Source organism: Zootoca vivipara, chromosome 11, assembly GCF_963506605.1.
Source record: "Zootoca vivipara chromosome 11, rZooViv1.1, whole genome shotgun sequence".
Classification (NCBI taxonomy): Eukaryota; Metazoa; Chordata; class Lepidosauria; order Squamata; family Lacertidae; genus Zootoca; species Zootoca vivipara.
Window position 1 is genome coordinate 12,435,768 of NC_083286.1, and position 15,042 is coordinate 12,450,809.

The 15,042-nt window shown below is 41.7% G+C and overlaps 1 protein-coding gene across 1 annotated transcript in view; it reads right to left on the minus strand.

The window, feature by feature from the left end:
• Window positions 1-11,301: 11,301 nt before the first annotated feature.
• The window catches only part of ROR2 (receptor tyrosine kinase like orphan receptor 2), a 164,014-nt gene continuing 160,273 nt past the window's right edge, over window positions 11,302-15,042 (minus strand). Inside the window, exon 9 of the mRNA XM_035099905.2 lies at window positions 11,302-15,007. Coding sequence (XP_034955796.1) covers window positions 13,568-15,007 — 1,440 coding nt within the window. The 3' untranslated portion in view covers window positions 11,302-13,567. The remainder of the gene's footprint in view (window positions 15,008-15,042) is intronic.

Genomic DNA, 15,042 nt, shown 5'->3' on the forward strand with positions numbered 1-15,042 from the left:
GTTTGTCAGCGGGTCCATTTCAGAAACCAGGGACTAGTCACACCAGTGTGGAGAACCTGTGCTTCTTTCCCTTAATACCCAGTATGCCTCACCCAAGTATTTGTCTTGTTTTCCACACTTCAGTGTTAAGTCACAATTGCCATCTTTGATGCTCACTGTTACCGAAGGCAATCATTTTTCTGCTTCTCCTTCAGATGGAAGCCTTCAGAGACACTGCAAGAAACATCACCTTTCACATGCTGTCCTATTCTTAGTTACTATTTCAGATGATTCTGAAAGTAGCCTGGTATTCAAGGTATTTTAAAATGGCCCATGAGAGAGAGAGAGAGAGAGAGAGAGAGAGAGAGAGAGAGAGAGAGAGAGAGAGAGAAGGCTCGTCTGTATTTGTGTAAAAACCTTGTTAATACCTTGATAAACGCAAACAGTCATTGGCGATAAAGTTTAACCTTTCATTTCGATGAAGTTGTTGAATGTTTGGTGTTTTCCAGTTGCGCAGCAAGTGACCAGCATAGCAGTATGTCCCTGATGGTGCAACAGATGCCTTTATAATTTAATTCATGTGCAGTCCATGAATATTCATACATGTTACTTGAAAATCATTCAGCAAAGCAAACAGTTCCATAGCCTCGAGTCAAGACAGGGGGGAAGCGCTCATCATTGGCAAATGTTTTATCCGTTATTAACGTCCAACAACAAGCACCACATCCTCAGCGGAGAACATTATTTTGTAATTGCCTTGTTATTGCTTCGCATGCTAGGAGGGCATAGCGGTCCATCGGAATTGGGATGCAGACAACAACATTGCGCTGCTAAGCACAAAGCCAACAATTGATTGCGGGCACCACCTTGTGGGAAAGCACACAAACTACATCGTAGGCTCAGTTCAGAATTTTACAACAAAGGCTCACATTACAGGTATTTTCGGTTCTCAACAGATGTCAATGCCTTCTTCCCAGTGCTCAGTGGAAGAGTCGAATAGCAACGAGATCAGAAAACATGGTATTTAATGAAAAGCACATTCCTTTGGGGTGATCTGTTTGTGAGAATGTTACCAGGAGCCTTCTTCGCTCCTTCCAAGGGTCTTTCTCCACGGCACTTACAATTTCTTTACTACAACTGCTTAGGATACAATGTTTCTCTATGTATGACTTGAAAAGCACCACCGCCCCCCCCCTTTCAGTATAGGAAGGCAGTATAGGAAGCTGCCTTATATCTAGTGAGATCACTGGTCCATCTAACTCAGTGGTTCCCAACCCTTTTTTTTGGCTATGCCCCACCCAAGCATCTCTAAAAATGTGACACCCCCCCCTCGTAATTATAGATGTCCATTGCTGTTATATGCAGACGACGCCGTGATTCTCTCTTTCTTGAGAATTGGACTTAGGAGGGCCCTTAAAAATTTTACTTCATATTGTAAATCAAATTTCCTTACTATAAACCAAGCCAAATCAAAGGTTTTAATTTTTTCAAGAAGTCGGAAAACCTATAAGTGGGAACTGGAGGGGAAACCTATTGAACAGGTTCACAAATTTCAATATCTGGGTGTCTACTTCCAGTACAACATGGGCTGGAAAACACATATCGCATATACCCTAAATAAGGCCAAAGCTCTTTCGTTCACACTGTTGCGCTTTTTCTTCTCTGACGGAGCTCTTCATGTTCCATCAGCCTTAAAGGTATATAATGCTAAAGTGATCGCGACAATGGCCTATGCTGTCCCGTTATGGGGGGTCTCTGTAAACCTGATGTCCTTGGAGACGGTCCAAAATCAATTTCTGAGAAGTTTGTTAAAACTGCCCCAGTGCGTGAGCAATTCAGCCATTCGCTTAGAACTAAAAATCCCTTCTCTAGAAAACGCACTATGGAGGCGTATTTTTTGTTATTGGCTGTCCTTGCGACACAGACTTTCAAAACTCTATCTTATTCAATGTCTCTGGCGAGACGAATTCGCTAGCCCATGGGCACAGAAGATACATACAAAAATCGTGTCCTATGGACTGTCTCCATCGGACCTATTGAAACTAGATCTCGCCTCGGCCAAGAGAATACTTATGCAAAAACTAGATGAGTTTGATCTCCAACAAAATGTCATAATGGGAAGTGGTACATGTTCACCGCTGAATCTTGGTATACGGCTCACACCGCAGATTCCATCTTATTTGTCATCTTTATCCGTTGCGGCTCACAGATTTGCTTTTACTAAAGCAAGATTTAACGTTTTTCCATCCAACGTTATGAGCAATAGGTTTACTAAAGGACAAATTTCAGCATTATGTGCATGTGATAACAAAACTGTAGAATCTCTCCACCATATATTATTCTGTTGCCCCTTGCACACGGACTCCAGGACCAGATTTCTATTTCCCTTAATAACAGAAAGTTTGACTGAGAACTTGGAGTCTCAGTTAACATATCTGCTACAAGACAGCGACTCTAGCAGAACACTGCTAGTAGCAAGATATTTGGTTACAGTTCTCTCATACAAAAGGAAAAATGGTTTACTTCATGATTATTGAAAATCTGTTTTATTACCCGATTTATAGTGGAAATTGTCGAAACAAATGTATTGTTCCATCTATTTTAGCCAAGGAATTCTTGCAAATTATATCTGCCTATATGTATTGATTTTTATTTTTATTTTTAAACTTTATTTACTCTTGCTTTATTTTATCCTGTCTTGCCCAGTGTTTTTGTACATTGTGTTGCATAAGATTATATTGTGGGCCTTTGGCCGTAATAATAATAAAGTTCATTACCCCCCCTCGTGACATATACAGTGGTACCTCTACTTACGAATAACTCTACTTACGAATGTTTCTACTTACGGATGGAGCTCCGTCCGCCATCTTGGATGCGGTTTAGATAGGATTTTTTCTACTTACGAATTTTTAGATAGGGCTGCTTCTACTTATGAATTTTTTCTCCCAATGCATTCCTATGGGATTCGACTTGCAATTTTTTTCAACTTACAAATGTGCGTTTGGAACACATTAAATTCGTAAGTAGAGGTACCACTGTAATATTATTCAAAAAGTGAACTCCTATTCACGTGGTAGGAATCCCAAAAGGCCTTTCACTGTTAATAACTTCATTCTCGAATTGCGCCCCTTAAAAATCAAATTGCCCCCCTGTGGGGTGTGTGCCCCATGTTGGGAACCACGGATCTAGTGGAATGCTGCCTATGGTGTGACTAGGAGTGACCAACCAGCATTTCAAACAGGAGGCATCTTTGGCTGTACCACGAGATGGTGGGCTTTAGACAAGGGACCTCCTGGCTGCAGAAGATGTCCTACAGCCTTTCCTGATAGACGATTCATTACGATGAACAGGATGCAACATGGTTTGCAAAGAACTCCACGAAGAATTCAGACCAAGAACCAATATTTGGACACCACATAAAACAGCACCCTCTGGTCCTTAATCCACCTCCTCATAAAAGTGTTTTGCACATGCATAAAGGTAAAAGGTAAAGGACCCCTGGATGGTTAAGTCCACTCAAAGGTGACTATGGGGTTGCTCATCTCACTCTATAGGCCGAGGGAGTCGGCGTTTGTCCACAGACAGCTTTCCGGGTCATGTGGCCAGCAGGACTAAACTGCTTCTGGCACAACAGAACACGATGACAGAAACCAGAGTGCACGGAAATGCCGTTTACCTTCCTGTCGCAGCGGTACCTATTTATCTACTTGCACTGGCGTGCTTTCAAACTGCTAGGTTGGCAGGAGCTGGAACAGAACAATGGGAGGTCACCCCCTCCCAAGGATTCGAACTGCTGACCTTCTGATCGGCAAGCCCACGAGGCTCAGTGCTTTAGACCACAGTGCCACCCGTGTCCCAAATAAACAAGCACACAATCACTGATAGGTCCAACCACCATTGTGAGGCTTGAAGCAATGAAAATGATGCCTCCTTGACTGTTGCCATTGGCTGTGGGCTTCTTGTGATGTCACAAAAGCACTTATTTATCTACTTGCTCTGGTGTGCTTTTGAACTAGTAGGTTGGCAGGAGCTGGGACAGAGCAACAGGAGCTCACCCCGTCGTAGGGATTTGAACCACCAACCTTCTGATTGGCAAGCACAAGAGGCTCAGTGGTTTGGACCACAGCACCACCCGGATCCTCATAAAAGTGTTTTGCACATGGGTACAGATACGCAAGTACTATCTCATTGAAAAAGCATCATGTATGCTTCTCATATGACTTTTCCCTTTAAAGTGCATGGTGGGATCAAGGACAATGCCCTGGCTCCTGTGTATTTTAAAGAGGGAAACAATGTTTAGAACATGGATGTGCACCCTCACAACTGACAATTTATAATGCGCATTCTCTCCCCTAGCACAACTGATAATGAGTGGCTCTTCTTAATACATACAGCCTTGTGACTCACTGAGTTATTTGTAGTTTGACAGATCACTCTCCTTCCCAGGCTGAGAGAAAAATGGCGAAAACAGGATACTATTGGGACAGTGTGACTTTTGCAGTTGCTGCTAAAGTTGCAAAACAACAAAGCATGAGACGGAGGGATGGAGAACTTCAGAAACAACAATGGGATCTTAGCTCCGCCCAACACATGATGGAGAACAGCAATGACTGGGAAAAGATAAGACATAATGTTTTTACAAGGACAGGAAGAAACACCACGGACAGAATAATTGCCACACAGAGAAAGAAGAAGGATATAGTTTGACTGCTTCACCTGTAAGTTTATAAATCATTTCATGTGTCGATATGAATGGAAGTCGTTAAAATTGCAGTTGTTGTATAAGGGATTGTTTTTTGATTGGAGTGTAATTGAAATTAATAAGATTTTTGGAATGCAGAAATAAAGTAAATCATCAAACCATCAATTCTAGCACGTGGTGGGGGCACCTAAATTGTATAATTTGGGATCTGAATGATTGGTGTAAGTAACTGTATTATAATTTGCCATTGTTATAATGAGGCTCTTATTGAATTATTGTAATTGAAAACTACTAAAAAATGTTATCATACAGCCATGTGACTCATTTCATATAGACTCATATGAAAGGGACGTCATAGTCTAGGGGAATTTGTGGCCTTCCATTTGCTGCAGGACTCCCATATTGGTTGGGACTGATGGAAGTTGGAGCCCGAACTCCCACTTTCATTGTTACAGCTGAAAGGCTGCAGCAATGCAGGAAACCTTCTGGTACAGCATCTCCGATGAGTGGATATAGAATCACAGAGAATTTGTAGTGTTGCAAGGGACCACTAAGGTCATCCACCCCAACCCCCTGCAATGCAGGAATATTTTGCCCAATATGGGACTCAAACCCATGACCCTGAGGTTAAGAATCTCATGCTCTTCTGACTGAGCTATCCCAGGAAATGGAGCCTCTGCTTAAACATCAGTCCGCCACTGATGCAGTGAGTTCCACACAGCCCCTATGCCAACAGTGAGTGAAAGCAGCTGTCAGTGACGTTTATAGAAATAGTCAACCTTGCACTAAGGAATGCAGCCTGTTGACTGTCCTGTGACAATGCACTTTCTACAGCAATCTGCTTAACAACTGGCTATTCAAAGTCTGCCTCAACGGGACAGATACTGAAGGCCTCGTCCTACCTTCAAGGACACGGGCATGTTTTCTGAAGGCATGTGATCTGTTTTTTAAGATACGTATAAGCATCACGTTGGGTCTGTCAAACAGCTGTTTGGGAGCAGAGAAGCAGCTGCTTTTTGAAAACAGTCATACCATGGTTTTCAAACAGCTTAGTTTCCAAATGTTTTGGCTCCCGAACGTCACAAACCCAGAAGTGAGTGTTCCAGTTTGCAAACTATTTTTGGAAGCCAAACATCCAATGGGGTTTCTGCGGCTTCGGTTTTTGAATGTTTTGGAAGTTGAACGGACTTCTGGAACAGATTCCGTTCGACTTCCAAGGTACGACTGTATATGCATCTTCCTTCTGCAAGGGATGCTTGAATTACAGTTTTGTCATATCATATCATATCATATCATGTCATATCATCTTATCTCCTCCCTGTTCTCTCTAATCCAGGCTAAACATACCCAACTCTCTCAACCATTCCTCCTTTGATATTACCCTGTTTGTGACTTTGGAGGGGGAACTGTCCGACTTTTAAACACAGAGTGAGAAGTGACTTGTGAGTCACACATCTCTTATTTGTTCTCTGAATGGCCCTGTGAATCAGCTACTTGGCTCCAATTTGGGCCACTGACCTTGCTACAGACTATTTTGAGTGCCTCCTTTTTTATTTGATTAGAAGAAGAAGAAGAAAAACCACAACGTGGTCACTGAATTTTCCACACACAGGGCAACACAAAATGTTCTTTGTGGATCAGATTGTTGTAGTTTGGTGTTAGTCATATTTTCCAGCAGGTGGCTGCATAGACTCAATGTTCTATACTCCCGACTCATACATAATTACTCTTACTAATGGCAAATGTTACTCTGTGAGTGTGTGACTAATTTATTTATTACATTTCTGTACCCCCATTTCCTCTATTTTTTTAAAAAATAATGTATTTATTAAAGATTTTCTCAAACAACAAAACATACAAAAATACCAAACACACAAAGAGAATTACAAAACATAAAAAAGAAAAAAACAAGAATACAAAAAGAAAAAATGCAAAAACAAAAATTCTAACTATAACCCTTATTTCCAATCTATTGACTTCCTCATTCCACCTCCTTCTGCGATTCTTTACATATCCTCCGTAGTAAACTCTAAATCTTATATAATTTCTAATTATTACTTTAACTATACCTTAATTCTTTAATCTTTTATATCTTATCCTTTTATAGTCTATCTAGATCTTACTTCTTAATTTAATTGTCCTTAACTTCTATCAATACTTATTTCACACCATTGTATTATCTACAACCTCTATTTTATCTCCCTCACTTCCACTAATTCTAATCTATTATAAGTTTATTCTTTAAATAAATTTTAAATTTCTTCCAGTCTTCTTCCACTGCTACTTCACTCCGATCCCGAAGCCCCTCCCTTCCCCGAAAAACATTTCCCTGGGTGTCACGACCAGTCCCTTAATACAATCCAGTTTCAGACCTTTTTAACCCATCCATCAATTAAAAACCAATAGATCTTTCATCCCACACCAACTCTTGACCACTCTAACCCATGCTGCTCTCCCACCCCCCCATTCTGTTGTACAAATTCTTTAACACATCTCCTGCAACTCTCATTTTTTGCACCTTCCATTCCCACAACTTGTCCATTGCATGGATTGCGCTCCCCTTCCCCCCATTTCCTCTAAGGAGGTGGGCACATAGTTCTCTCTCCTTTCTCATGTTCTCAACAACCTTGTAGCATAAGCTACACACTTCTGCAAGCATAATGCCCACCAGTTGCTGTCTGACCAAAATTCCTCCTACTATCCCTGGTGATGCTGCCTGGAACTAAGGTGAGTTAAGAGTCCAACCTTGGGAGAGCACCGTGTTGGCTACTGCAATGAGCTTTCGGAAATGGATCCTCCTTGGAGGAGAAATCAGTTCCAATATTTGAGATGAGAAGCCCGACTGGAGAGAGCAGTCAAGGTGCATTTCTTTCCCCTAACATCTGCGCAGGGGAAAGTGTGTGAAAGAGGGGAGGGGAAAGAGAGGGAGAAGGAGAAAACGCCCCCTAAGCCCCCATAAATAGGGCAAAGAAGAGCTTATTTCCTCCAGAGTTTATTTCTCTCACAAAGGCTGTGACAAAACACACTTTCACAAATAATTAGATTATCCCCTCTTCCCTACAGAACTCCGGCTGGGAGCTCCCAAGCAGTAGTAGTAGTAGTAGTAGTAATTTAATTTTGTTATTCATACCCCGCCCATCTGGCTGGGTTTCCCCAGCCACTCTGGGCGACTCCCAACAGAATTTTAAAAACACGATAAAATATCAGACATTAAAAACTTCCCTAAACAGGGCTGCCTTCAGATGTCTTCTAAAAGTCAGATACAGTGGTACCTCGGTTTGCAACCGCAATCCGTTCCGTGGAGGCGGTCGCTAGCCGAAGCGGTCGCTCCCCGAAGGCACGCTTCTGCGCGCACGCAGATTGCTTCTAGGCATGTGCGACCTGCGCAGATTGCATCTGCGCATCCGACGCCGTGGAACCCGGATGTGAACACTTCTGGGTCCGTGGCGGTCGCTCGCCGAAGTGGTCGTAAACAGAGGTAGGTGTAAACCAAGGTTTGACTGTAGTTGTTTATTTCCTTGACATCTGAAGGGAGGCCGCCACTACTGAGAAGGCCCTCTGCCTGGTTCCCTGTAACCTCACTTCTTGCAGTGAGGGAACCACCAGGAGACCCTCGGAGCTGGACCTCAGTGTCCGGGCTGATCGACGGGGGTGGAGACGCTCCTTCAGGTATACTGGGCCGAGGCAGACTTTTTAGTGTTCTGTTGGAAGTCGCCTGGAGTGTCTGGGGAAACCCAGCCAGATGGGTAGGGTATTTTTTATTATTATTATTATTATTATTATTATTATTATTATTATTATTATTATTTCTACTACTACTAGCCAAGACGGTAAGCTTTGGAATTGCCAGAGGGGAGAGGATTGGAATCTGAGGCTGCCTGTAGCTATTGGAACTGATGGTTGCCACAGGTACCTGGGAGTCCCTGATGCTGTGGAGGTTGTTCATATGCCCAAGAAATAATATTTTGTTCGTGTGGTTACTCCATAAAAAAGATAATTGTGAACCATTACAGTTCTTCAGAATATCACTTGCTGTTCCTCACTCCTCCATGCAAGGTGTGTAGAAAAACAAACAAACAAAAAACACCTTAAGTCTCCCACTGACAACTAGGGTTAATAGAGTTCTGTCCTATATTATGAGAGTTTGGGGGAGGTTATTAATCCAAAGTTATGGCAACAGCTTTCTGTTACTACCCAATTCTGTTGCTACAGTTGAGCGGCAGACTGTTGCCATACTACATCTGTTTAATTCTGAGAGTAATTTGAAAGATAATTCAACAGCACTAAGTGCCTCAAGCCTTCTGAGAATCAAATCACTTTAAATGAACATAATTGTAAGATATTCTTATTCAACAGTGGAACATATGTGGCAGCTGAAAAGCGGCCTGCAAAAATTAATGCATCAAACACAATTTTCAGTGTTTCACTTCAAACAGAAAATTCATTTCAGAAGTCATTAAAATTAAGAAAATATTGGCTGAGCATGTATTTCCAACTCAGTCTCCATCATCGTATTAGAAGGATAATATTGCGGCAACAGAATGAAGTTTCTAGTTAGGTTTTTTAATCCCTTAATGAACTTATCATATGCATCTCCATTAAGATGCCTATTCAAGAAAATAAATGCTTGTATCCCATTTCTAACATACAGGCATTAGAGTTCTAATGTCCCTTCCTTTTTAAAACTACTGATGATTGATGTTTCCACTTTTAAATTTTGGCTGTGAACTGGTGGCTTAATTTTATGTACGAAGCTTGTACCATTTTTAGGACTCCTTTCTCCTTCATTGTGGTGTTTGGAGAAATGAAACAGCCAAACGGTGAAATTGTCATGGATGGAGAGACATCCGGCATTGACAGAGCTACGAAAGAAAAGGCTCTGTGTGCAACTTGGCGTGAACTCAGAGGGAAAAAGCTATCAAATCTCTGGTGCTTTACTTGGGAAAAGAACGGAAGCGGCGTAAATGGAAGAGTTTCTAAAAGATAAGGATGGAAAACCATGGCAAACACAACAGGAAATGGGAACTGAAGATAAAGAGCTGGGTGCAAATTAATGGCTATATAACAAGAAAAGAACTATGGAATAATATCTGAATATATGGAATAATATCTCAATATATATTCACAGCGGAGAGATTCCTATATGGACAAAGACGGAAATATTTATTATTGTTCCATATGGAGGCATGGTTGTTGAAGTTACTGGAGGCAAAGGTGATATGTTCAATTAGACAAAAAAACATTGCTGACCTGTATTATTATTAATAATAATTAGAGAACTACTTTTGGACTTTTTGTGTGAAAAGGAAACTGAATGAATTCGTATTGGGAGCAATGAAGAAATGAATTAAAATTGACAATACTGAACCTTGTTTTTTGATTCAAAGCCCATCCTTAAAAATTCCTGTGCAAATAAATATATATAAAATGAAGAAGTTGTTTACAGATTCAGTAGCTAAATTAGGACACCAAACAAGAACAAGAAACAATCATCAGAAGTGTACGAAATTGCTAGGGATGGAATTTTGACCAATGGGCTTGATATACTTAGATGCCACCAACGGCTGGGGATCTAAAATCCATAAGATCGGCAATGTTCCTATGTGCCTCCTATATTTTTCTTCCAGATTTGGAATCTAGCACATATATGGAAAGCATGTCTTCAGTCACATTCTTCCTAGTTAGATAAGTTTCTGTGATTAGTCCAACAAAAAATAAGCTCCACAGTCTATTGGCCTCCTGAAGGTGTAGGGGCTGGTGGCCAAAAATACTGCTGGAGTCAAGGAGTAAGGAGTTCTCTGGTAAGAATTAGGTAACCTACTATGTTAGGCAACAGAGTGGTTTCCATTATCCCAACAGTGTAGTTAAGAGCTGAGCAGTAAGTACTGATGTCCTAGAAGTCAAGAATTCAGACATTAGTGACCAAAGAAGTGGGCATTAAGGCATCTTCAAAACATTTTCAGAAAATATCTCAATGCATATGGGATTTATTCACACTAGTGGCCAAAACTGTGGAAACCTTTTGGGAAAAGTGCCTTTCCGAGGTTTGATGGCTCATAACACCTGATTGGCTCTCTAAACACTCGTGCTCATTGGCTACATTCAAATGAAGGAAAGCTAAAAGTTGTGCTTCCTTTTTCTGGTTATTTGGCTATAACTTTTGATTGAATACAGATAATTGAGCACACTTTGTTGCATTACATTCTTCATTAAGTTCATAGAATCATAGAGTTGGAAGAGACCACAAGGGCCATCCAGTCCAACCCCCTGCCAAGCAATTATATATCTTTCCACTGATATATAATTTTATGTTATTACTCTAAAAAGTGGTGTTGTGAGTAATCAAACTTCGGAAATACACTTTTACCAAAAGGTTCCCACAATTTTGGCCACTAATGTATTTATTGCATTGTAAATCTATGGAGATGACCTCAGGTTGTGTCCTGTTAGTGTGCTCTATGGATGGAAGGCTCTTTGACCCAGTAGATTCTTCCATCAGCAGAATAGGGATCTTTAGCAATTCCCCTCCATTTCTTTCATCCCTAACCCAGATCTGTACCAGATGTTTGAAGGGTCTTTTGGAACAGCATGGAAGATGGCACAAGATCATCACTGAAGATCGCCTTAGTCCCCGTTCCTCTGCTGGAAGGCTCCACCAAATCAGATAATTTTCAATCGGCAGAGAGGCACCACTTGGGTGCAAAACATTCATTTAAAATGAATGAATGAATTGGCCTCCCATTCTGGACTCTGGGCATACAATTATTTTTGTGCCGCCATGTCAATGCTCATAAATAAGAAAACGGGAGCATAGGAGGAGAAAGTTCTTAAATTCAGCTGCATTACAGTATTGAAGGTCATCGACGCATTTAATAAACTAAATAAACTTCAATTTTATTTGTATTATTTATTGATATTCTCCAACTCGCATTTATATTAACAAGCAAGAGAGCTTCTCATCCTTTACCTACCAGTGCATAGCAAATTTCAAGAGATAAACTGGAAACCAGTTAAGTAGTTCCTGTTACTAAGACAGGCTGCAGATTGCAATGGCGCGCCTCACATAACCCAAATGTACTTCGCAAAGGAACAGTTTTTATGGTAAAACATGGCAGAATGGAAATGAGAATTTCCACATTTACAGTGTATTTTTTTTCTTTTTACAACATCTTACAAATTAATCAGATATTTATGTGCTGCTTTGTTAGATAGTCCATGTGATGGATTTACAGCCTAGAACTACAATGTATATGTAGCTACATTATAATACAATTCAGGGAATATTTATATTACAGGATGTATGAAATGTATGGCTATGAAATGTTTGGACCAGTATTTCTCAACATATCAAAGCATACAAATCCCCATAAAATATTACAAAGCATAATGTAAACGGTTAAGTTATATAGGCATTCTTTTCAAAGATCCAAATGCTGCAATAAAAAACCCATATAAAATGTAACAAAACATAAATTACATTTCAAAGTCTGTACATGATTCATCTCACAAAGAAAAGCATTAAACATGTATCCACACATTCTATACAATATTGCTTATTTTGGTCTTTAAAGATCTGCAATCTCTAAAAAAGGTTCTTTTCCCCAAGAAAAACAAAGGAGGGTGTGTGTTTTTCTAGCACCTTTTTAACTAAATTCCAAATGAGTTTAAAATTCTTATTGATCAACACGATCAATAATATGTGATAATGTATTTCTGAGCCCTTTATCAAGATTTGACCACAACAGGCAAAAGAGGTTGGCTTATTCAGTTAGTGCAAAGCCTACCAGGTCACTTCTTTTGGTTAGAAAAATATATTTGCTGCTAAAACATATGTTATACTTCCATTCCTTTATAATGGAAATCAATTCATTTCTTCAGTGGGGTGGGGGTGGGGATGCAATGCTCAGTCACTAAGATAAATGCATACCAGTCATTCGGCTTTCTTATCTGAACTTCAGCTACATTTCAAATCTGGAATAATATTCTTACCTGTCTCTTCTTACCTATATTTGAATAACCCCCTTCCAAATCAATTCTATCAATGAGACAAAGATTCTGTTTGTAGGATGCTTACCTTCCAAGTCCCGGACTGCAGAATCCGGGACCGGCAGCCGTGTGACACCGGAAGTTGCGTCGACGCAACTTCAGGTGTCGCTTTACCCTTCTATGGGCACAAAAAATGGCCGCCACCGACACCGGAAGTCGCGTCTATGCACTTCCGGACATGCGTAGATGCGACTTTTGAAGCCGGCGGCGGCCATTTTTTGTGCCCATAGAAGGGCAAATTGGAAAGAAAAAAAAAGGCCGCCGGCAGGAGAAAATAACGGAGAAAAACGGGAGATGAAGTGATACAGGGGACAACCGGGAAAAGGTAAGTAAAATCGGGCTTTTCCTGGAGAAAACGGGGTACTTGGCAGCTATGAGGATGTCCCTTATACCTTGAGCACGTCTTCACATGCAGAACAACCCTGTGTGTTATTGTTAACCAGCTCTTTTTTTTTTGGTTACTGATTTTACCGAAATTCCTTAAAAAAAAATTACAATCAGAGTTCAAGATATACATGATGTGCAATGCATTTCGACTTTCTGTTGCACAGCAACAGTATATTATAAAAGCAGCCTCCCTGCAAAAAAACTGCAATCAACCCTAGATTCAGAAACAGCAATTCCCAATCTTCATATTTGCATACATCTGCCGGAAAGAAAAATCCTTTAAACATGATTGCTGCATGATTGCTGCATCTCAGGTGGTTTTGGATCATTGTGTGTGTAAAAGTCCAATGGGGGGGGGGGGAAACGACACATTGATTATACAAGTCAGAAGGACGACAGCCTCCAGTGGACTGAAGACGTGCCTCATTTTGTCTCTGTAGTAAGGCAACATCTCTAGGCTTCTGCCTGGAGTTCTGCCTCGTCCATCTGAAGAGTGTCATTATCACCCAATAATTCTGTTTCGGGCACCGAGCCCTCTTCCTCCTCCTCTTCCTGGACCAGACTCTGAGCAACATCTTCTGCGGCGTGCGCATCATCTGCGCCTTCAGACAGCAGAGCAGCCCTGTCCGCCACCGAGGCATTGGAGGGAGCAGTTGTTACGTATCCCGTGCTTGTGGAACCGCTGCCACTGTGGTGGGACCCTGGTTTGGGAATCATCTGAGGGGCCATCTGCTGAGCAGCCATGTGCATCGGGATCTGCACGGGATAGAAATTGGGCAAATAAGCTCCGTAGGCCGGCATCGGTTGGTAACCATTGACGGGAATGTAGAGTTGAGGTGGCGGAACCATGGGCCGTATCTGTCCTTTCATTTGTATGAACTGTGGCTGAGGGAAAGCTTGTGCTTTCTGTTTTGGTCCAACATACCTAGTGTTGCTGACATTGCTGACGGGGCTTGTGCTGAGGGAACTGGTTTGCGTGGTGTTGCTCGCCCCGGACGTTTGAGCCGAGCTGTTGTAATTCGACAAGTTCCCCCAGGTTCTCAGCCTGTTGTGGATGTCTTTAAATCTTGGTCTTCGGTTGGGAAATTCGCTCCAACATTCCAACATCAGCGAGTACATCCACGCAGGGCAGTCATCGGGACACGGCAAAAACTGCCTGTTTCTTATCATCTCGATGACATCTTGGTTGGAATAGCCACAGTAAGGCTGCAAGCCGTAGCTGAAGATCTCCCACAATACCACTCCGTAGGACCAGATGTCAGAATCAATGGAAAACTTGCCATACATGATGGCCTCAGGGGACATCCACCGTATGGGCAGAGGAGAATTTCCCATGAGTTTGTAGTAGTCAGCAGAATAGACTTCCCTGAAAAGGCCCAAGTCAGATATTCTCACACTGAGTTTGTCAAACACCAATACATTTCTAGTGGCTAAATCTTTGTGGACAACATGGTGGCTCGACAGGTATTCCATCCCTGCAGCTATCTGAGTCACAATGTGGAAAAAATCTGCTGGCTCCAAGGTGGACTTCACGGTCTTGTCGTCATCAGTGCTGCCGACGTCAGAATGAGGGGACCTCATAACCAAAAACTCATGCAGGTCGCTATGGGAACAGTAGCTGAAAATCATACTGATGGGCTGCTCTTTTGTCACTATTCCCAGTAAGCAAACGATATTTGGGTGCTGTAACCTTGACCTCATCATCGCTTCGTGTTTAAATTCTTCCCGGAGGGCTAAGTCAGCTTTATCCTTGAGGGTTTTGATGGCAACTGCCTGTGTCTGCTCGCCTGGCGTCGTGCCAAACAGGTGGCCCTTATAAACTTTCCCAAACTTCTCCTCGCCAAGCTCCTCCATGAACCTCACCGTGGAGAGACTGATCTCTTTCAGCTTAGTCTGAAAATAAAACATACCCAAAATCATTCTCTTGA